The sequence below is a fragment of the Rhinolophus hipposideros genome (assembly GCF_964194185.1).
Source record: "Rhinolophus hipposideros genome assembly, chromosome: 6".
In the NCBI taxonomy this organism is placed as follows: Eukaryota; Metazoa; Chordata; class Mammalia; order Chiroptera; family Rhinolophidae; genus Rhinolophus; species Rhinolophus hipposideros.
Window position 1 is genome coordinate 49,247,380 of NC_138052.1, and position 24,338 is coordinate 49,271,717.

At 38.1% G+C, this 24,338-nt stretch overlaps 1 protein-coding gene across 4 annotated transcripts in view; it reads left to right on the forward strand.

Annotated features, from left to right (window-relative positions):
• Nucleotides 1-24,338, forward strand: part of MAP3K20 (mitogen-activated protein kinase kinase kinase 20) — a 167,124-nt gene that overhangs the window by 8,884 nt on the left and 133,902 nt on the right. For 2 of the 4 annotated variants that reach the window (XM_081051494.1, XM_081051492.1), the window contains exon 2: nt 3,705-3,897. In XM_081051494.1, the coding sequence (XP_080907620.1) occupies nt 3,739-3,897 (159 nt within the window). In that variant the 5' untranslated portion in view covers nt 3,705-3,738. Of the gene's footprint in view, nt 1-3,117; nt 3,550-3,704; nt 3,898-24,338 lie in introns of those variants that run through there. The other 2 variants (XM_081051495.1, XM_081051493.1) reach the window with 2 other exon arrangements.

Genomic DNA, 24,338 nt, shown 5'->3' on the forward strand with positions numbered 1-24,338 from the left:
TCCGAAACATATTCTTTTCAGTCTTCCAAGAAGCCTCGGCAGCAGTTTCCAAATCAGGGTTTGCTTTACAATTTTCTTGGGGGCACATGTAAAAACTATAGATCTCAGATTTTACTTAATCTGATTGGAGTCTTTCCAACTGCAAAAGGTATAATGGACAAGTAGCCAGAAACTATATATTCATTTATTTGTTTATTCAACAAATATTTTTGAATGGAAAAGTGTGCCTGGCTGTGTCCTAGGTGCTGAAGAACCAGATGAAAATAGAAATGACTTTTGCCTTAGGGCATTTATAGTCTGGTGGGAACTAAGTGGAAAAGATGAATGGATGAAGAAAGGTATTATGGCACAGAAGGAGAATTTAATTCTGCTCATCAGGCTCAAAGGAGCTGGTCCTAGACAGGAGTTTGTTTTAGCAAAGCAGGACTTTTTCTAAGCCTGTGCAAAGCAAAGGTATGGAGATAGGAGAAAACTCAGCATGGACTGGAAACTGCCAGTAGTTCCTCGTGTGTGTATGGGGAATGAGAAGACAAGAAGTAAAAGTGGCTGTAAGTGGTAAAGGGAGAACACAAGAGACTGTCCCAGAATTGAAAGACGTGTGTTAGAGTTCCCTGAGTGCCCTACCGATGACTGAAAAAGACTCACCCCCAAGTAAATGCTTTTAATTTCAAGATTCCAGGAATGAATACAAGATCCTAAAAGCTTTCAGAAAGGAAATGATATGTAAAAAGGATTAGTAAGTAACCAGAGTAGCATCAGACTGCTCTACAGCCACATTAGGAACTAGAAGACTATGAAGTAATACTTTCAAAATTATAAGGAGAATTATTGTCTACCTAGCGTCGCACACCCAGCCAGGCTACCAAGCAAGACGTTTTAAGAGACACAGATTCTCCAAAAAAAAAAAAAAAAAATTATATTCTGGGTACTCTCTTCAGGTACCTAATGGGAGATGTGCACTGTCAACATAAGAAAGAAAACCAAAAGATAGAAGCTGGAAGATCCAAGGACAGGAGTTCTCACAGAGGACCATGTGGAGGGAATTCTTAGGATGATGGGGAAGAGAAGTCCCACTGCAAGGCAGGCCTAGAGAGCAACCCTCCAGCTAGAGAGAATCAAGATGAAGGGTATAGGAGGACAGTCTCCAAGAAAAAAATAGAACCCCTCCCTCCAAAAAATTCCCTGATATTTTGCTTTAGGAAAGTAGTTTTGTGGTTCTTGGGAGAGTTTGGTGAGGTTAATAAGTGTTAGGTGTGTAAAAAGCTAAGCAAACAGCGAAAACTAGAACAGAGTAACTACTGATAACTAGGAGAAACAAAAAGTTATCTAAGAAAGGAAACATCATGGACTCCTATGGAGCACTCCTGTAGATAATATTACTTTGTTAGACTGTAAAGCCTGCATGTTAGCTGTTACAGTATAGTTGGAAGCTGGGGGGATTTGGCAAGTGTGACATTTGTATGCAAGGAGGTAAAGCGTGGTATATGAAAACCAAATCCTTATCTTCTACAGGGAGAAGTTAATAGATAATATCTAAAATGGAACAATCAAGAAATAACAATATAAACACATTTTTTAGAACTATGGAGGTAAATACCAGAAGAAAATGCTAAAGGAGTTGAAATTAGTTCCCTCTAGAGAGAGAATTGAGTAGGGGAGTGGTGGGGCAGGGGAGTTCCAGTTTTTCTTATAAGCCTGTAGTTCTATTTTTTTACATTTTGATAAAAATAATGATTAATAAAAATATACAACTAGTATCTGTAACATGGAGCAAATCTTGCAAGTGGTGTTTTGCATTTTGTTTGACAAACTTTTTAGCTTGCGTACCTACCTTTGACCTTTGGCGCAGTCCTAAATTTTAGCTGCACTTTCTTCTTTTCTATGATTAACTGAATAAGAATTGAAGCAAAAGTTAGTAAGGGAAATTGTTGACTCAAATATGTGTTCGCTCTGTATTTGGATACTATGGCGTTTCCCACCCCACCCCCTGTAGTTTTTGGTAGACTCTAAGCCACCTCACTGTCCTATCTCTTGCCTTCTCCTCAAAGCAGGGCAGAGTTTGGTTTCACCTAAGAAATCTTCAGTGACCTGATGTTTCTAAAATGAGATTGCTCGTCAGCTTCACAGTACGATCTCTCCACTGACTGTTTGCATCACTCAGAAAAGCTTTGAGTTGTTTGTAAAGAAATTTTGTCAATTTACATAGATACAAACCTGTCCCTCAACCTTTTGATTTTGAAAACAATCGAACCCCACAGAAAAGTGAGAAGAGTCGTAAAACGCCCACGTAACTTTCACTGAGATTTGTCAGTTCTTAACATTTTGCAACATTTGCTTTCTCTCTCTACACACACATTTTTTGAGGGTGAGGGGAATTTGAACCATTTTACATTAATTTGCAGATACCATACTTGAATGTGTCTCCCCATATGTCTCTCAAGAACAGGACATCCTCAAAAAAACCAAAATACCATTATTTGCCATGGATAATTTCACGTTAGCTAATATACAGTTAATATTCAGATCTTCCTAAAATTCCAATAATACCTTCTGTAGATTCCTTTTGATGCAGAATCCAGTCAATAACCATGCATTGCATTTAGTCATATTTGTTTAAATCCTCCTCAGACTGGAAGTTTTCCTGCTTTTTAAAAAAATCTTTCATGACATGAACAATTTAAGGAATCTAGGTCAGTTGTTGAACCTAGGTCAGAGAACGTCCTATAGTTAGGAATTTGCCTCTTTGCTCCCTCATTATAAGATTCTGGTTTACAATTTGGGCAAGAATATGTGTATAAACTTTTTTTATCCACCTGCTTTTTTTATGGTGGTTCAAAATTTTAGTCTGTTTTCTTGTTTGTGTGTTTTTGTTGTGTTTTTCCTGCTAATCTGTGGTTTGGCATGGGTTATGAACGATGTCCACTTACCTGGGGAATAGTAAAGCACCTTAGACTGCAGAAAATATCTCTATAATAATCTCTGGAAGGGAAATCTGTTCCTCTGGAAACAAGCATAATATTTTTTAAAAAAATATTCCTGGCAGAGTCCTTTGGATGACTTAACTATTGTAATCAAGGGCAAATTTTCTACTCTTTCATTAAGTTTCTGCTCCAGTATACAGTCCAGGGAGCCACTTCAGAAAACACTTGGCCCGTTTTTCTATCATCCCTAAACTGAACGTTTTTGCCTTTTGGAATCTAAATGCTGAATGTGTGTTTAGTTTGCGGCATTTTGGCTCTCTCGCGCCAAGATGCTCGGTTGCTTAGGTTATGTATATTTTGTGTGAAGTGAGCACAACGTGGGGAGGTGGCGTGCCTCAGATGCCAGAAGAGCTATGCAAGCATGCTGTTGAAAGCATGCTTCCCGTTTGTCAGGGCTTCATGATAGCAGACCTGGTGACACAGTAGCCTTTAGGCAGAGCTCCTCTGGATGTGTGCAGGCAGTGCTGCTACAGGTTTTGTCGCGGGGGAAATCTGAGCCATTTCTCTGTGGACAGCTGTGTTTTAGAGTCTGGGCAAGTTGCTGTTGAATTTTGCACGGGCTGCCAGGGTAAGTGTTTTCATTTTGATTTGTTTATAGTCGTGGTTTTCCTTTCCCTTCGAGGTTCTTTCTGGAAGTTTCACAGGATTCGTTATACGTTGTCTAAAGTGGGATTCAATCTAACATATTTGTAATCCAACTTTTCTTTTTCTCTCTGTCTGCAGATTTTGTGGAAGTATACTACTTTGTCATTATGCAATGTCGTCTCTCGGCACCTCCTTTGTGCAAATTAAATTTGATGACTTGCAGTTTTTTGAAAACTGCGGTGGAGGAAGTTTCGGGAGTGTTTATCGAGCCAAATGGATATCACAGGACAAGGAGGTGGCTGTGAAGAAGCTACTCAAAATAGAGAAAGAGGTAAGGTCTGTCCCCACTCTCAGAAATGGTCACAATAGCACTTACGTAAGCTTTCCAATCCCAAGTCAGAGATCACAGGCTGCCAGGGACCTAGCAGTGCCTTTGGGGCTGATGCACGAGGCCCTTTCCCAATTTCCATGCCAGGAGCCCCATAAATAGAAATTATGGCCATGTGTGCTTTAGAGTTGAAGTCTACTAGGGGTCATCCAAACTGAGAGGATTTCTTTCCATGGCATGAAAGACCGAATGTTCTGTGAGCTCTCCTCTAGGGGTAAGATTTCAGACCTTTTCTTTACGCTAAGTCAGCCAAAAGGGGTCAGCAAAGAGTACTGTGTCAAGTTTTCATCCCCTTTCCATTTTTCTGTCGGTGAATTCATGGTCATTAGGAGTTGTCTTTTAAAAAATAAAAAGCAATTCCTACTGAACTATAAGGAATACCACCTTCTTGGATTTCACTTGCGCTTGAAGCCAAAAATGATGGATTTTGTTTAATAGAGAATGAACAGATGCCAGACTGAGCAGCCCTGCTGGCAAAATCAGAAAAGGGTGTTTGTTAGCTTTCAGTCTGGGATTTATGCTGGTCTTAGTCAAGTGCAAAACTCATAGGCCCTTCCTTTTTCTTTGGAATGTGATACAACATCACCCCCAAGTTCAGTTTGGTACCTGGCAAATAAAGCTAATTGTGGAGCTGACCTGCAGGGGCTCAATGGCATTGATAACTTTTATAGCTCCCCTCTGGAGCTTGTTTTGGTCATTTCTATTTATGTCCTGTTTTGGCTAATTATTGTTCTTTTCAGTATCTTTTTAAAGTGAACTTTTCCATAAATATCTTCTAATTTCTTTGAACGATTTCAGTGTTTTCATTAATTGCTGCCAGTGAACCATAGCAATTGATCAGAGAAGGAAACCCAATGCAGCCCTTCGTGGCATCTCCTGCCAGCAGGCTGTGCAATTGTGTCATCACCAGCTGTGTTTCCAGTTGTTGAAGTCAGGTCAGAGGACTGAGATACCTCTTGGCCTTGGAGTATCTGTAGGTTGTGGAAAGCTTAGGCAGTAATAGCTTTTAAAGCCAATGTGTGCACAAAACAGAAAGGTACTTACTATACAGAGAAAGTTTCCTCCTCGTTTCTTGATCAACACATTTTAATAATAGCCAAATAATAAAACAGTTTCTTACTCTGGACTTAACCTGCTTCTTTTATCTAGCAAACTCTTAAAGCCTTTATAGGTAAGCAATATTATATCCTTTTTACAAAGAGAAATAGAGCTTTGAGAAATTTTTGAGCATGCCCTAGGAGGGGTAAGGGAAATCCAGGAGATCAGACACTCTGTTCTTTTTTTTTTTTTTTTTTAACTCTGAGACCTCTGGTTGACCAAGTAAGAATAGAAAATAAACCAATTCCATCATATTCTAGCTAAAGAAGTATGTGTGCTAGTATTTTTAAATATTAGGTCATTCAACTTCAGTACAATGAACATGTTCTTATATGATTGCTGGAAGTGAGACTATGAAACATGAAACAGATTTTGATGAGAAAACAACAATTGCAACCCATTCATTCTACCCCCACCCACACTTAATACCTTTTTTACCATCTTTGAGAGCCAGGAAAATGACATAGGAAAGCCGAGAGGTGAAAACAGGAGTAGGCATTTAACCTGAGTGGGTATGGTTCAGAAATTGAGTTGATTACAGTAAACTGCAGGCGCATAAGTCATAAATTTGTAAGTAGAGAAAACAGAAACTTCGTTTCTGCTTTAGGGCTTCATTTAGTCAGTGATTGTTAGTGATAGAGACATGGTAAATAACTGCAAAGTAGTATTGCATCCCCGTACTTACTGAAGCAACATGAGTTTAAGATGTAGGCAGTTTTGGCTAGGGGTTGGCAATTATTGGAAAGGAAATAAGCATTTCTTGTATAAATTTCTGTTGTACTTTATGAACTGTGTATTGGCTTGCTGGCTAGGTGTTTTCAAAGTGGTAAGATAAAGGTGATAAGCTCTGGATTCTTTTTTAACTTATAGATTCAATCCTATGTCACTTGGTCATTTTTGCCAATGAGTTTTAGAAACAATGGGGTATTTAATAATATGTTTGTAGATCACTCGTGTAAGTCTTTAAGAATGACCTGGTATCTGATTAAATATATGTTTTATAAGCTTAGTGAAAGATAAAATATATGCCAAACTCTTTAACTTTGCTTATATGAGAGGATAGAGGAAGACTATTTGTTTTCACCTTATTTGTAGCCTCTAATTTAGTTATTATGTGTTACTTCCCTCTGCTTTAGTGAGTGTATATTACTTGTCTAATTTAGAAAAAAATAAAGAAAAATGGCATTTATTTAAAATCTTGATAGTTCTTATAAATTTTATTTTTAAAAAACTTTTACACCTAGGGAAAAACTATAAAAACAGTACCATGAACTCTAGTATATCCTTTCCCTTAAATCACCACTTGTTAACATTTTGCAACATTCGCTTTCTCTCTGTATAGTATGTTTTTGATTTATATGTATTCATATGTATTTTATTATTTTTGCTAAACCATGAGAGTAAATTGCGTGTGCTGTGTATCTTTATTTTTAAATACTTTAGCATCTTCCAAGAATACAATCACAATACAACTATTAAATTCAGAAAATTTAACATTGATCCAGCAAAATTACCTGTTGTACAGTCTATATGCAAATTTTGCTAGTTATTCCAACGATGGCTTTTTATGGCAGTTTTTTCCCAGCCCAGGATCTAATCCAGGATCACGTATCACATTTAGTAGATATATCTGTTTAGTCTGCTTTAATCTGTAACAATTTCTCTGCCTTTCTTTGTCTTTTAAACTTTGACATTTTTAAAGAGTGCAGGAAAGTTTTGTAGAATGCCCCTCATTTGGGGTTCATCTGATTCTCCCTCCTTCTTACCTAGTTTAAGGTTATGTAGTTTTGGTAGGAATTCTGCATAGGTCATGTGTCCTTGGTGTATTTTAATGAGACACCCATGTTGTCAATTTGTCCCATATTTGTGATATTAATTTTCAACACATTAAGGGGGCTCACCCAATTTGTTCACAGTGAAAATCTATTTTCCCGTAGTAATTAATAATTAAGCTGTTGGTAGACTTTGAAACTATGTAAATATCTTCCCTCAACAAATATTACCCAATGTTATTAGCATCCATTGGAGATTCTTGTTCGAATCAAATATTATTATGACAGTTACTGTGTAGAAAGCAAAAACTTCTAGCATAAGTGAGTCTTCCTTTCTTCGTTCCTTCCTTTTCTTGTTTATTCATCCATTTATTCATTTATTTATTATTTCATTGTAGACTAATGGATTCCTTTTCATTCAAAATGTTATGGTCCACTTAATATTTTCCAACTTTTTAATTTTTGACAATCTGGTGAAAATAAATTGTATTTAACCATGGAGGAAAAATGTTATGGTCCAGTATTATTGGTTTTCACTTTCATGCTTAAATTGTCCCCAGTTTAACAAGTAAGAGCACCTTCAAGTTGGCTCCTGTGTCCTTTTGATATGTCTTCATCATTGTTTTTTAGCATTTCCTTTCTGGCACAAAAAGCTCTTTCAGGATCATCTAGTTGCTGCCCCATTCCTGGAGTCAGTCATTTATTTAAGAAGCCCTGATTCAGGGTACATGATTTAGGAATGTGATATTTAGAAACCAAGATTAGGATATGAGGTTTGCTTATTGTGGTCCTAAAAAAAAAAAAAAAAAAGCCTTTGTTCTTTTGAGAGAAAGAATGGGTATGGATAAATTTTATTTATGGACGCATTTAATTTAAAATTTAATATCATACATCTGGTCCTGTTAGGAATGTAAATTGGTAAACGTTTTGGAGAAGAGTTGAACAAAATGTATAAAAAATCTTAAAATATTTACTTCCTTTGAGTCAGAAATTTTACTTCTGGGACTTTATCGTAGGAAGTAGGAAATGATCAGAGATGTGTAGAAAGATGGATAAAAATAGGCTTTTCATCTTAGATGTATAATGGTGAAGAATTAGAAACAACCCAAGTGTGCTACAACAAATTATCTTTTAAATTATGGTACATCTCACACACACACACACACACACACACACACACACACACACAAACACACTCCATATTGGAAGGTGATGGATGTGTTAATTCACTCAATAGTGAGAATCCTTTTGCAACATATACATATTTTAAAATCATCGTGTTGTATACTCTAAATATGTTACAATTTTATTTGTCAATTATACCTCAATAAAGCTGAAAAAGTTATGCTGCATTTCTATAATGGAATTCCATTGCATTTGGAAGAATATTTAAAGAGCTAGAAAAATACTCCCAATATACTCTTAAGTGGTAAAAACAAGTTACAAAACATTTTAATATGATCCTAAGTGTCTGCTTGGTGTCTGCATGGTGTTTTTATTTTTCTTATATTTTCCATATTTTTCAATGATGATCTCATATTTCTTTTCCCCCCAACATTTTATTATGAAAACTTTCAAAAATAAAAAAAAAAGTTGAAAGGATCTTATAGTGAACATCTGTGTATCTACCGCCTAGGGTTTGTCGTTAGCGTAAATACTTGCTTCAGCACATACCTGTCCAGCATGCATCTTCTATCTCCATCAATCCACGTTGATGCATTTCAGACTAAATTACAGGTATCAATACATTTCCCATTAAATCTCCTTAAAGCATGCATATTCTTATCAGAGTTCACTATGTGTTTACACTTCTTTTTCTTTTGCCATACAATGAAATGCACATATCACGAAGTTTTGACAAATGTGAACGCTGTGTGACCTATATATTTACTTACATAATCAGAAAAAAACTCAGTTTAACAAATTACAGCTCCAGTAATCTATGGCACTTTCTAAGGATGTTCAAGTGAGTTGAGTTTTATAAACCTCGTTAGTGTGTCACAAATCACTAATTTTCCAGTCTCACTATGTGCCTCTAAAATGTTCAGTTTTCCATTGCTTTTCCATAGCATAGTGCTATAGAATTTTCAGTGCTATAGAATTTTCAGTGGTAATTTAGCTTGTTTGTGTTAATTGCAGTTACTTACAGTGTACTACTTATTTTTGTTTAAAAACAAGTTTTCAACAGGAAAAAATATATGATCTTAAGGATGTATAGGTAAGAGAAGAAACCATTATGGCATCTTTTTGGTCGAGTCCAGTTGAGCTGAGATCCAACCTAATTGCATAGGCAGAAATTGAAGCCAGGGGTGGGGGGGACAAGCAAGGACCTTGTGGATCAGTATCCTCTTATCCAGTTCCTACGTACTCAGAGAACAGCCCCCACACAACAAGGGGTTCATGAGCTTCACAACGTGGCTTTTGGAAAGGGTTGATCAGAACAGCTGCATTTCACTCTTGCCGTATATTTCATGATGTGTTGAACGAGACATGTCTGTCTGTACGTGGTGTTTTTTTCTGTCTGAGAGATGGAAACCTGGAAGCATTTGTGTTAACATGAGATTTGTTGATATTCAACTGATAGTAGGAAACCAGGTTTAAGTACAAGACATGAAAGAAAGACGATTCCTCTTTATTTCCCTGAAAAGAATGGAAAAGAAGCAGAATCCTCAAGAGGTGAAACGAGACCTTTTCTTCACTTGTCTTGCCTTTGTCAAGGCACCACTCCCTTTATTTCAGAAAAATGTTTTTCCTTCCAAATTTGACTGTTATAGAAATGTTGAAAACCATAGAAATGCAAGTTTCAAAACTGTCTCACATTGTAAATATTTATAGATAAAGAAGAGCAAAAGGTCAAAAATGGTCATAAGAACAGGAGCTATCGAGGAGAAAGCAGTGTACAAGTGAGAGCAAATAAAAATAACTTCTGAGTCCACCTTTACATTTCCTCCTTTACTGATTCTAGAATATTCATTCACAAAATGTTCTTTGAAGAGCCATCTTATATTTTAAATATTGATGTATTTTGACAGCCCTCGGACTTTTAACTTCTCTAAATGATATTTGTATTTGCAAACAGTTGTATGATAATTATATAACCAATCCTATGTTAAATTTATCACTTTAATCTTGCATTTAATCATCTTTCATATTATAAATATAGATTTTTATTTAATGATGTTTCCTTTTTTTAGATCATTCTGTTACTTTTACTCTTTTTTGAAAGAATTATTCTATTTACACTAGTTTGATTAAAAGTGATTTTAAAAGTATGTAATCAGATAACTAAAAAAGAACAGGAGCTATCAATAATTTTTTTTATAAAGGGGGAATATCCATGTGAAATAAAAAATACAGTCTTAATATTAACACAGAACTCAAAGAACTAGAAATAAAAGTTTTTATTATACAGTCTTATCAACATGACAGCATTTAGTGCTTCATAGAAGGCGACGTAGTGTTATCACTTTATTAGTTCATAGGAGACCCCTTTTCCTCTTCTTTGTAGTTCTATAACTGACTTTTTATTAATGAATTATTTGCATTTGCTTTAATTGCAGAAATGCTGTTTTACTATTTCCCCCCTCCCTGAACATAATAAAGATGAATAATACTACATTTACTTTCTTTATAAATCCTCTCAGTATTTAAATACATTGGTGGGACCAGTACAAACAAAAATGAAATATCTTGGATAATTGATAGCTGCCATTGAATTCTGGCATAGTTTCTGTGATAATTTTTCCCAAGTGGTACTCAAGAATGACCCCTTGGTATGTTTAAGCATCAAGAGGGTGGACTTAAGTCTACTACAGCTGACATTTTAAGTGTCCTTTCAAATGTCCATACTATACTCCTATTGCCTAACTAGTTTGTAACAGCATCTCCACATACCTAGTCCCTTCCCCTTTGCTCAGGAGTCCCTTCATGAGTTATGACATGATCTAAGACATGAGTTATGTAGGAGAACCCCATTCAAAATTGTTCTCTCCGCAATCAGAATTTACCCATTCTGGATTCTATTCTCTTAGGTCAGTGGTTCTCCAAGTGCGGGCCCTGGACCAGTAGCCTCAAGCATCACCTGGGAACTTGTTAAGCATGCAGATTGTTGTGCCTCACCCCACACCTTCTGAGTCTGAAACTGGTGTGTGGGGCCTAGCAATCTGTGCTGTGACAAGCTTTCCAGATGTTTCTGATGGCCCCTAGAGTTTGAGGACCACTGCTTTAGGTCATACCTAGCCAATCATATGTCAAATACAGGTGGTCACTATGTTAACTTCAGTTTGGAATTTTAGGTACCTTGTCAAGCTGGTGGTGGCGAGAGTATTGTTAGAGGCTTTGTAGACCCTTAAATTCACCGTATTCAGGTGGCCACTTGTGCATAGCCCTGCCTGCCAGTGTCACTGAGAGTGAAGAACTAAAGGTTGATTTGTGAATGGCAAACATACATGAAGCCTCAGGCAGATGCCTTCCCATCCCAAGCCTTCCTTCCCAACTCTGGTTATTATCTGTCTTCCGTTTTCTGATCCGAATTCCCCACTCCTGTTCAACTGCTCTTCTGCCCTACTTTCCCATTTCTGTAACATCGTTCACATTCTTTCCTTCACCTGTGACAACTTTGTCGTCTCTGCCCAGGCAGATCCCACTCCTTCTTCAGCTTTAACTTCTTCCTTCTCTGTGAAACATTCTCAGTTCCCAGAAGCATAGTGGTTCTCCTTTTCTTTATGAATTTATACCAGTTAGCACCCGTACCACTAATTTGATGGGTGATGAAAACTGCCCCGTGACTCTAGCATCACTGTAAGCTATTGCCACTTAACTTTCCATGGGAATGTGACTTCTCCTCAGAAAAGTGAAGCTCATAACAGTGCCTGCATCATAGGATTGTTGAGGAGATTAAATGAAATAACATGTAAAACGTCTAGAAAAGTGCTTGACACATAGAAAGACTTGGATAATAACCAACTGTCAGTTGTAACTTCACAACCACACTCTAAAGTCAGGGCTTCGTACTGGTGTCATGCTTTGTAAAAACTTCAAATTTGTTGAAGTAAAAACTTCAACATTGAAGTAATTGAAAATTGAAGTAAAAAAACTTCAATTTGTTGGTTTCTAGAACCTTACGTTGAAAAGGGGTCAGAGGCCACATTTACCGTCTAGGAAAGAGGCATGGCAAGGCTCGGCATGAATGTGGAAGGACATGCACGTAGGCGGTGTGTTCAAAGTCGCTGTGAGCTCCCTGCAGGTGAGGACGGCCACGGCTCGTGTGGCTGATGCCGTCACGGCTTGGTCCTCATCACTGTACCAAGTACAACCACCCCTGTGAGCTGATCACTTGGTCAGGGGCTTTCCATTACTGCCGCCTTCATCTGCGTAGTCATGTTACAAGACTAGAATCTCCACTTGACAGATGAGAAGTGAGGCTCAGAGAGGCTAAGCAACCTGGCTAATATAAACAGCACCCTTCCTTGCCTGCACCCAGCACTGTGCCAAGTAAAGTGTTTGTTCCTCGATACATGTGTCGTCATGCCTTCCCTGTCAGCCTCATCTAGGGACTTCAAAGTTACCTGTTTTGAAGTACCTACCTCTTCTTCATTGACTCTCTTGAGCTGTGAAGAGGGTAGAACACATTTGTTCTGCGTGTATCTCTGGTGGTGACTTGCCTTCAGCTACGTAGTAACAGAACTCTTAGTTATTACCTTTGCTTTACCTGATGTTTGGTTTTCATAAGTGCCTTTGCTTTTGTGCCTCTTCGACTGACATGCCATTTCTGCTAAAGGAATTTTAAACAGTTTCCTGTGTCATGCTACATATATAAATCATTGCTTTGAATTAGAAAATAAGTAATTTAAAATAATGAATTATTTTATGCGATGGTTAATGTAGTCGTCATCCAGAAGTCTTTGTTAAACAGCTGTCCATCATACAGCTGTTTTCTACACGATATTTCTATTACTGGGAGCTTACAATCTAAGACACTCCAAAATGAACTACTATAAAGAAATGTAGAAAATTGGACACATCTTGAACAAACACATAAATTAAAGGAGTAAGCATGTATTCCTGATATTTCTGAAGGTAACACAAACCTTATGGGAGAGGTAACCTTACAGTGAGAAAAAGTTATAGGAATTATTCCTCCAAAAAGAGGAATAATTATTCCTCCAAGAGGAGGACCAAGAGGAGTTGAGAAAATTACCTGAATGACAAATAAAGTTCTTGTTTTTTTTCTTTTTATGTTTATTTTATAATTTTATACAATGAGTATTCTTGATTTTTTAAAAATTTATTGGGGTGACAATTGTTAGTGAAATTACATAGGTTTCAGGTGTACAATTCTGTATTACATCATCTATAAATCCCATTGTGTGTTCACGACCCAGAGTCAGTTCTCCTTCCATCACCATATATTTGATCCCTCATACCCTCATCTCCCTCTCCCCACCCCTCTTTCAAATAAAGTTCTTGTCATGTTATGTGAAATGCAGTTACATTAAGACAAACATAACTGTGATATGTTTCAGATCATTGATGCGGTCATAAAAATGTCTTATTTGCAAGAGAAAACCTCAGTCCTTCTTATTTTAGTCATTTAAAAGTTTTAAAATCCTTTCAAAACTTTGTTAGGTTACCTATTTACTTGCATGTGGAGGTTATTTTTTATCTGTCACACGAAGAACTTTATTGCAACTATTATTTCAGCTTTTCATGAAAGTAGTATTGATCTCGATATATTAAGCAATAAATAGTAAATATTTGTTCTCCAGCCACACTCTAAATATTGTTCTGATGTCAAACCAATGAATGTATTCCAAAAAGACACCATCCTGATTGATAGGTGTCATTCAAAGCCAGGCTCTTGCTGCCAGAAGAAAAATAGTCTGAGGCACGAATTCAATTTCTGAGAAACTCAAAGCCTAAGCCTAATATAAAGACAACAATTGAAAAATTGAAGGAAGGAAAGAGCCACCCAAACTTCAGATAGTTTCAAAATAGGCATGACTGGCTCTCAGTCTTCAGAAGAGAATTGTCTCACTTGGTTATTAAAAAGGTGCCTAGAATTTTCTTCTCTGCTTTCTAGTGTTGACGGGAAGGCACTGACATGAAATACCCAAGATAGAGACCATTTTACCAATTTTTCTTCATTTTTCTCATGCTTGATTCCTACCCCTGGTTAAGACATCTAGTTTCTGTTTGAACACAGCCATTGATGCAGGCTGTTCAGTTTTAGAACAGTTTAATTCCTTGAAAGTGCTTCATAATGTAACTTTCAGCCACTGATACTGGTCTCTGTCTCCTGGGCCACACAACAAATCTCACCCTCTTCCGTGTGTCAGCTTGTTGAGCATAGGATCTCTATCTTACTGAACTTTGTAAATATAGTCTGAGCTCTGCGTAGTACCTGGCCCACCATAAGCAATTCATAAATGCATAGGGCATTTAAACAGAATAATAAACATAGTGATCACATCTCAACTTTCTCTTTTTTTGTAAGATTTGCAGACAGGTTTTGTTCTTCCTGAATCTACAGAAAATAGCTTGGCATTCCTAGTCTACTTCAGAGCCTTCTCTTCTCCATGTTTGGCTGACTTTTTGAGTTCTTAATAAATTAGTTTGTCTCTGAATGAAAGGTTCTGTTCCATAGCAGCTGGGAAGGATTTTCCTGGCCATGGTGCTTAATCTGGTTTGTTTTTTAAACGTTGTTTCCAAAAAAGGAATCCAAAATGCTTTTTCGTAGCTCTGTTAATATCAGATGTTCACTGATTCATGACCTGAGAAAAATTAAGGTGTCCCTAAATGAAATGAGACTGCCGGAATTTTAATGACTTGAAAATGTGACTCCTATCCCTGGTACTGTTATTCAGGAAACAGGGCTTCATAAAATTAGCTGCATTAAAGCAGCTGCACTGATAAGGATGAAAATGTCTGGGGAGTGTTTATGCAGGGGGTGTAAAGAAGGAGGGGAATCTATGCCTGCCATGCTTTTGAAGAGAGATTATATTAAGCAATTAATGTACAAAATCAGTTTAACTCACTAACTTTTTAGAACATGCAGAACAATGCTTCCTTTAGTAAAACTGAATTGCTTCTGTTATTGGAACTGTATAGAGTCTACCTTAAGAAATATGTATTCATTTTGATTTCAGTCATTGGATGGGTATGTAAAATATAATACGTAGTTTAGTTAGCATGTAAACTAACTTCTCCAAAACTATGTAGCTGCTGATCAAATCTTTACAGTGGTGAAAGTGGAGAACTTTTTCCCCTTAAATTTTCTTAACCACAAAATAAGGCCCCTAAGTGTAACCTACATTCTTCCTTGGGAAAAACATTATACTCAAAGAAACCTAAAATTGTGGCTAAGGCTAGGGTGCCTCTCTCAGAACATTCAGGGTATGTGGGAAATCCTGATTTTGGGTAGACTTACCAAAAGTGCTGATCAGACCGAGAACAGATTTTAATAAGAGGTCAAAAAATTAATAAACTGGATTTGGGGTATGAAGTGTTAAAATTTTATACTCTTCTGTATTTGAAAATAATTTAAGATTATTAGTAGACTAAGTATATTTTTGAGGTTTCAGGTAAAACCCTCTGTACCCCCAAAATCTCTCTCACCTCAATGTAGGGTAAGGAAATAGAAGAAAATTTAACTTTTTTTTGAGTTCCTGTTATTTATAGCCACTATTCTAAGCAGTTTACATATATTCTCTATTTACTTCTATTGCTAATGCTTCAAATTTTAGCATTGTAATTTCATTCTTTTTAAAAAAAGTTTATTGGGGTTAACAGTGGTTAGTAAAGTTACATTGGTTTCAGGTGTACAATTATGTATTACAAAATTGTAATACATAATATATCACATTGTGTGTTCACAATGTGTGTAATTTCATTCTTTAAGATAGTTTCTTCTAATAAAACTGCTAATACTACTGAGAAAGGTAACTCTACGTGTTAGTAATAGCTACGAGGGAATGACATACGTGACTTTTTTCCTGAGCACATAGTTTTCTAGGTGGGGAGATGCATAATTGTTGCTATAGGAGACGATGACCTGGACAGGTTATAAGGAGACTTCCTTTTCTGTATTGTCATTCAACAAATATTGAGTGTTTATTACATACCAGGCACTATCCTAGATACTGGAGCTACATCCGTAAATAAAACAGACAAAAATCCACATCCTTTTCAAGTTGACCTACAGATGTGGGCAATAAAAAATTTGTTAAATGACATGTTGACACATTATAAAGATTCTTACCCGCCTTAAATGTGCGTTGAACTTAGTGACTCGCTTCTAAAGCTTATAGGTAAGGAAAAATTAGTAACTTCACAGCAGATGAATTTGGCAGACTTGGCCTTGACCAAGGGAGCAGGGTTAATTAACATCGCTAGTGATGAGTCATGTTGACGACCTCTATCCCTAATACGATGTGATCAGAAAAGCAGTTCATCTTTGTGGTCTTCTTCCCCAAACCCATCACCTCAGTCTAGTCATGAGGATAATATCATATAAACCCAAAGTGATGGACATTCTGCAGAATACCTGCCAGCACTCCTCAGAGCTGGCACAGTCTTGAGAAACAAAGAAAAGACTGAGAAACTGTGACAGTCCAGAAGAGATTAAAGAGACATGACGACCAAGCACAATGTGTTCTAGAATCCGGAATTGGATTCTAGAACAGAAAAAAAGGACTGTGGTGGAAAAAAATGGTGAAATCCAAATAAAGTCTGGAGTTTAGTGAATATTCATGTACTGAAGATGGTTTCTTGGTTTTGACAAACCTACCCTGGTGACGCAACATATTAATTAGGGGAAACAGGGTGAGACCAACTATCTGTAAATCTAAAATTACTCCAGAATAAAAAGTTCGCATTTAAAATGTAAGGAAAAACATACAGCAGAGTAAAGGAGATCAGGTGTGCCAGAATGGAGCTCGGATTCCAAGTTTAAATAGGTTTGTCAGTGTAGGCCTCATTGAGAAGGTGACATTTGGGTAAGAACTTGAAAGAAGAGAGGGAGCCATGTGCATATATGGGGGCAAAACATTCCAGGAAGAGGGGACAGGCCATTGCCAGGTGGGAGCATGTCTGGTGTGTTGGAGAAACAGCAGGACGCCACTTTGGCTGGAGTGGAGTGAGTGAGGGGAGGAAGAACAGAAAATGGGTCCAGGGAGGTAATAAGACCAAATGGCATAGGGCTTTGTAGGCAATTGTAAGAGCTTCTCATTTAAATTGGGAGGCAGTGGAGAGCAATCAAATACTTTGAAGTAGATAAGTGAAATTATTTAACTTATGTTTTAATACGACCACTCTGGATACTCTGTTGAGAAAAGACTATATGGGGCAGAGACGGGCAGAAAGACCAGTTAGGAATAGAATCCAGAGATGTTTGTGGATGGGGCTAGGAAGGTTGCAGTGGAGACAGTAAGAAGTGAGTGAATTTGGGGTATATTTTAAAGGTAGAGCTAACAAGATTTGCTCACTGATTGGACATGCTTGGGGAAAGTAAAATCAAGGAAGTCTCAAAAGTTTTGCCCTGGGGAGATGCAATGATGTGTTTGCCATCCTGTGAGATGAGGAAGAGCATGGGTGGGCAGGTGTGTGAGAGCAGATCAAGAGTTCATCTTTGATATAAGCAAGGAACAATTAGAATTAACCATGTAAATAGTTACCATTTACAGTGCAATAAAAATATGAAATAGTTGGAAACAACCCAAATGTCCATCAACAGATGAATGGATAAACAAAATATGGTATATGCTTATAATGGAATAATATTCATTCATTAAAAAGGAATGAAATTCTGATACATGCTGAAACATAAATGAATCTTGAAAACAGTATGCTGAGTGACAGACACCAAACACAAAAGGGCAAATATTGTATGATATTACCTATATGAGGTACCTAGAATAGGCAAGTTCAGATACAGAAAGTAGAGTGGTGGTTGTCAGAACTGGGAAGAGTAGGGAGTGACTGTTTAATAGGTACAGAGTTTCTGTTTGCAATAATGAACAGATTCTGGAAATAGATAGTGGTGATGTTTGCACAACAATGTAAATGTACTTAATGCATTGTACACTTCAAGTGGTTTAAATGGTAAGTTGTTTAATATGTACCACAAGTAAAATATAAATTTTTATTTAAAAAAATTTTAAGGGATAAATTTAACAACTCAACTATATAAGACCTTTACACTGAAAACTACAAAACACTGCTTAGAGAAATTCAAGAAGGCATTAAAGATACACAGAGAGATATACTATGTTCATGGGTCAGAATATATGCTGTTAAGATGTCAGTTCTCCTGAAATTGATTTGTAGATTCACTACAATAACAACTATAACACCAGCCAATTTTTGGTAGAAATTGACAAGCAGTTTGTAAAACAGATATTGAGGTACAAAGGACCTGGAATAGCCAAAATGATTTTGAAAAAGAAGAGCAATATTGGAGGGCTCATACTGCCTTATTTCATTACTGACTGTAAAGCTACAGTTACAAAGACCATGTGGTATTCATGTACACATAGACCTGTGGACCAGAACAGAGTCCAGAAATAGACCTACATATATTTGGTCAATAGATTTCTTTTTTTAAAAAGATTTTATTGGGGAAGGGGAACAGGACTTTCTTGGGGAACAGTGTGTACTTCCAGGACTTTTTCCAAGTGCGGTTGTTGTCCTTTCAGTCTTAGTTGTGGCGGGCACAGCTCAGCTCCAAGTCCAGTTGCCGTTGTTAGTTGCAGGGGGTGCAGCCCACCATCCCTTGCAGGAGTAGAACCAGCAACCTTGTAGTTGAGAGGACGCGCTCCAACCAAGCCATCATCAGGGAGCTCAGCGGCAGCTCAGCTCAAGGTGCCATGTTCAATCTTAGTTGCAGGGGGCACAGCCCACCATCCTTTATGTGAGTCAAAGAATCAAATCGGCAACTTGTGGTAGAGAGCCCACTGGTTCATTTGGGGATGGAACCAGCAGTCTTCAGCGTTAGGAGCACAGAGCTCCAACCACCTAAGCCACCAGGCCTGCCCTGGTCAATAGATCTTTGACAAAAGCACCAAGGCACTTCAGTGAACAAAAGGTAATCTTTGCAACAAATGGTGCTGGAACAAGTAGTCTCTGTGTGAAAAAATGAGGACCAATGGAATAGGGGAATATAGTATGGTAGCTGAGCAGCAATAATGGTGTGTGTTTTCTCCAGCCATATTCAGGTGCAGGAGTGGAGTAGACAGAGAATTGGATTTGTGCAGGGTTATGGTTTTCCAGAGTACAGTGAAGTAAAAGCAAAACAAAGGAGATGAGGATGGAATGATGCAAAGGAAGGGTGCTACGATTTGCCATGGAATTTAAGCTAAGTGAAGAGGACAGGAGAGACATCAGGGAAGGAGGTAGCACTGAAAAGGCATAGGTTTTTATAGGTTGCGGGATTGTTGAAATTCAGGTACTAGACGGAGGGAGCTGGAAATAGAGGAGTTGGTGGTTGGCAAGTGGGATGGATGGATTTGGGATTAAGGAGGGGTGCACTTTATTGGTAATGCAGGGTCTGGGCTGTGTCTAAGGAATGTACGACTGAGGGTGGTGAAGGATTAGATCACCACAGCATCTAAGTCACCGCAGGGACTTCACGGACTTGAGAGGACACGTGTCAGGCTCATTTATGTGCATGCAAACATTCCTGCAAATCAACGGGAATAGTAATTGGAGAAAATGACAGAGCTGGAAGCTAAAATCACCAAGAAATGAAGGGGAGTTATCTGGAACTGGGATACGTTGGCAGCAATGAAGCTTGTTAATGGATGACGCAACCTAATGACATTAAATTCCAGCTTTTAGGCGGAGGGAACACTGTCTAGAAGTGGTAATGAGGAGCAGGAGGACAGCTTGCTCACCTCCAGGCCCAGTGGAGCAAGTGCTAAAAGAGACAACAGACTGGCTGCCCTTGAATGGATTGCAGAGGACAGCTAGTTGCTGTCAGACAAGATGAGAGGAAGTTGAGGGAAGAGGTTCAGGATAGAGGGGGTCTAGCTGATGATGTGAGGACAGAGGGGAAGGGTTTCAGGAGTGGGGGAAAGTGTGAAATAGGGTCTAGCTGGAATATGTGCAGTCACACGGGTTAGCACGTGAGAGATGAGGAGGGCAGCCTGAGGCCTGGGTTGTCGTGTGTTGATGACGTGAACAGGGATAATGGACACAATGAGATTAGTCCTGCAGTTCTCAAGGCAGATTGCCAGGCTGTGGGGGTAGGAATGGGTGGGTGTGAGGGCTCCCCTGGCCTCAGGAGTCGGACATTAAGAGACCTGAGAGGAGCATATTGACTGAAAATCCGTTTAACGACAAAAGAGATTTTCCTTAACTTCAGGTTGTGTGATTTGTGTGACTCTCTGAGCAGATAACTGTCTGAGAACAAGGCCATTGTAGAGAAACTAGGAAACCTAAATCCAGGAAAAACTTCTTGCCAGCATGTCCTTAAAAGGAAATCAATCTACTGGCAAAGATAGCAGTCAAAATATTTATGAACACTATAGGATGAATTTTCATTTGCAGGTTTTAAACAAAGTCTCTGTCTTTTCTTGAAAATGGAGGCATTAATTCCTGGAAGCTGTATAGCCTAGTGTTTAAGAGCCAGCACTTTGGAGTCAGACAGTGTAGATTAAAATGCTGGCTCCACGACTCATTAGCTGTATGGACAAGTTACTTACCCAGGTCTCAGTTTTCTCTCCTATAAATGTAGGTAATAATAGGGCCTGCTTCATGAGGATGTCGTGAGGACCAAATGAGGTAAGCCATGTAAGTGCACTTAGCATACTTCCTGGCACCCAGTCAGCTTTCAATATTTGTGACTGTTGTTATTACTGTTATTTCAGCAACTTGTAATCAGAACATACCCAATATTTATACTCCCTTCTGTGGCTTGTTGACACATATTACAGCATAGCTTTCCTTTTTAAGACCTGTAGATAACTAGCTACTTACGTCATTCTATAGTATAATGTTTCCCAATCTTTTAAGATCTATGTTTTCTCATCCTATTATTTTATCTTCTCACCAGCCAACGATATGTTGTCATTAATTTACTGTATCTTGTGTTATGAATTAGGATATTGTAACCTTTTTTAGCTATACATGTTCCCTCCCCTTTCCGTGTCCTGCTCAAGAATCCCTGTCATAGAGGATCCTGATGGTCATATAATGGAATAATACGGAGATCTTTCCCCACGTATAAGATTGGTGTAGGTGAAAAGCAATGACACAGTTAGTGCTGGTGAGGGTGTGGGATAATGGGCACGCTTACTCTTTCAGTCTGTGGTGGCAACAATGAAGGATAATGAGTACTGCAGTCTAATGACATGAGAGTTCATACTTAGGGAGGAGGGAGGGAGAGCTGTGTGGAAGTGAGAATGAGGAGCAAGGAGGACAGCTTGCTCATCTCCAGGACCAGTGGAGCAAGCAAGTGCTAAAAGAGATGACAGACAGGCTGCCCTTAAGAGGGCTGCAAAGGAGAGCCAGCTTCTGTCAGAGAAGATGAGGGAAAGTTTAGGGAAGTTTAAATATTTGATGGAAGTCTAAAATGGCACAGGCCACTGTTGGTGGGACTGCAGATTAGTGCAGCCACTATGGAAAACAGTATGGAGGTATCTCAGGAATCTGAAGATAGAACTACCCTATGATCCAGTAATTCCACTCCTAGGCATCTACCCGGAGAAATCCAAAACTCCAATTCAAAAATCTGTATGCACTCCTATGTTTATTGCAGCACTTTACACAATAGCCAAGATATGGAAACAACCGAAATGCCCATCGGTAGATGACTGGATTAAGAAGCTGTGGTACATTTATACAATGGAGTATTACGCAGCCATAAAGAAGAAAGAAATCTTATCATTTGCAGCAACATGGATGGATCTAGAGAACATTATGTTAAGTGAAATAAGTCAGAAAGAGAAAGACAAGTACCATATGATCTCACTTATATATGGAATCTAAAGAAAAGACTATGTGAATGAACTAATCAGAGACAGTTTTGGGGACACAGAGAAAAAACAGAGAGTGGTTAGATGGGTGTGTGGGAGGGGGTTGGGGATAAGGGGAAAGGTGAAGGGATTTGGAAGCAGCTGGTAACCACAAGATGGCCTCAGGGTTTTTTTGAAAATTAATTTGGGGAAGGTATTCTATAATGTTGTAAAGATTTTGTTGGGTATCCGATGGACATGCGTCCTATTTGGGAGACCACCTCAGGGATACTGTGGATACCTGATCATGGCATTGTACACCAGAAGCTAAACATTAATGAATGCCAACTATAATTTTATATATATAATGTGATGGTTCAGTGTGAGGTCGGAGGGATAGTGGATGGGGGGAGGGGGGTTCACAGTATGAGGGATATAAATGATGAACGTCTAAGTATTACCTTGTTTTGTACACCTGAAACTAATAAATTAATTAATTAATTAAAAATAAATAAATAAATAAATAAATAAAATGGCACAGGCCTTCTGGGGGACAGTTTAGGAGATTGAGAAAAGTCTTAAAATGGAATGCTACAGTATTTGACCTATCACCCTCACACTTAAGAATTTGTTCTAAGAATTGGGAAAATGCACATATTATGTATTAGGAGTTGTGTGTGGCCGTGAAAAATTGAAAACAGTGAGCATATGTTACCTTTATTATCAGAAAAAACAACAGAGCTAACCAAATGCATGGAATCTTACTTATGGCATGTAAACGGGAAAAACATCTTTATAATTTGTCTATTTTGTATACATAGGCAATTCACCCTCTGTTCGGTTTTGAATCATGCAAAGTACCTTGAAAGTATATTCATATGCTTTTGATATTTTCTGCTTCAACTCTCCTAGGATGTCATTGATGGCCCAGAATTTTAATCTCCTTATTTAATCTCTTTATTCTTTCCCCAGTTTCTTTGCTGTCATGAAGCTCTGCATACATGTGGTATAAAGTAAACATGAATTCTACTTAACAGTTTCTCCAGGTCTCAGTTGATAGCCAAAGAAACAGCGCAGACAATTTAACTTAAATGTAATTTGCATTTATCTGAGCACTGGGCACCTTCTTTTAGTATTCTTTGGGAATACAAAGAGAACGTTTGGTTACCAACCAATAAGGCTTTAGAATTTTGCCTTTGTTTCTAGCTTGCTCCAGATCTGGTCATTGTAAGGGTGAGAAATCTGTATTTGCTCTGTAGGTGCAAACACAAAGAACACATAAGCCAGTACTTGGGTGGTATTTGAAATGTGTCTTTTCCTTTATTTTGTTGTATTATTTTTCCTTTTTATTTTAGCAAATCCGTAGATGTTCTGCAGTGGTTACTCACAGCCATTTGTCAGGATGAGTGAGGAAGAAATTTTCCTTTCTAAGAACTGTATATAAACAGAGTAAAACATTTCACACCTGTTTATCTTAACAGGGCCTGCAGAGAGGGGGTGTAGACTCTCCGTTTAGAGGAGTTTAGAGAAGAGAGGACCTTGTCAGCTTGGGATCAGCGCTTAGAGCCAGAGTGGGGGGGGGGCCAAAATTGTATCTACAAGTAAAACCCTTCCCTATATTTCTCCTTTCTCTTTTTGAGCCCATCTGTAGTTTTCAGCTCACCTCGGTAAACTGTCTATGTTCATAAGATACTTTCATAATACATTTTCAGAAACATACTTTAGGGTTTACAATTTTTTCTTTAATGTAAACTTCTTTCAGTTTTGGGTCCCATTTGATACAGTAAATGTCTCACTCATCCTAGTATATTAGGGAATCTAGTTGAGCGGGGGGGATGTCGTTTATCTGTCTCCTCCAAAGGAATGTTTGATGATCGTCTTCCTCTTAAGATATTAATTCAGTTCAGTAATAAGTAAGATGAGGTAAGTAAAAATGTCTTTTTAACTTTAAAAAGAAATGCAGTTCTTTTTTATACAACTTCTAAATCAAAATAAATGGTGTCCTCTTTGACCGAATCAGTTCATAAGCCATACAGCGAAGTATTTTGTGTGTGCTACCACCCTTATCATGAACTTTCTTTTCACACAGCTACTTAAACCACTGGCTACACCCTCAGTTCTTCATCTTGCAAATATTCCCACCCTCCTTGATTTTAGTACCTGCCTCAGTTGTGGTCTCCATCCTGTCTTTGACCATCATCCTGAGTGAATTTGGTGTCCTTTTAAGGACTTCTGAGTAACTGCAGACTTGTGTCACTACCATTTCTATGACTGTCAGCTCCATTTCCCTTCCGCCTCTTCCGGGTAAAACCTTCAACATCTCATAGCTTACAGAAGCTCTTCCTTCAAAATAGCAAGCCCGAGCGTCACTTCTCCGCAAATCATGTATCTTACCCAGTCTTCCAACAGCTCTGCTTTTCTTCATCCTTATCATGACATCTAGCTTTTATTCTCCAAACCCAGCATTCGCTGTTGGATTTACTTGTGTCCAAGCCTGCAGCGTTCCCACCGCGCACTCATTTTAAATCCTGTCAAATCCCTTTTTGCTTGCCTCCTTCGTCTT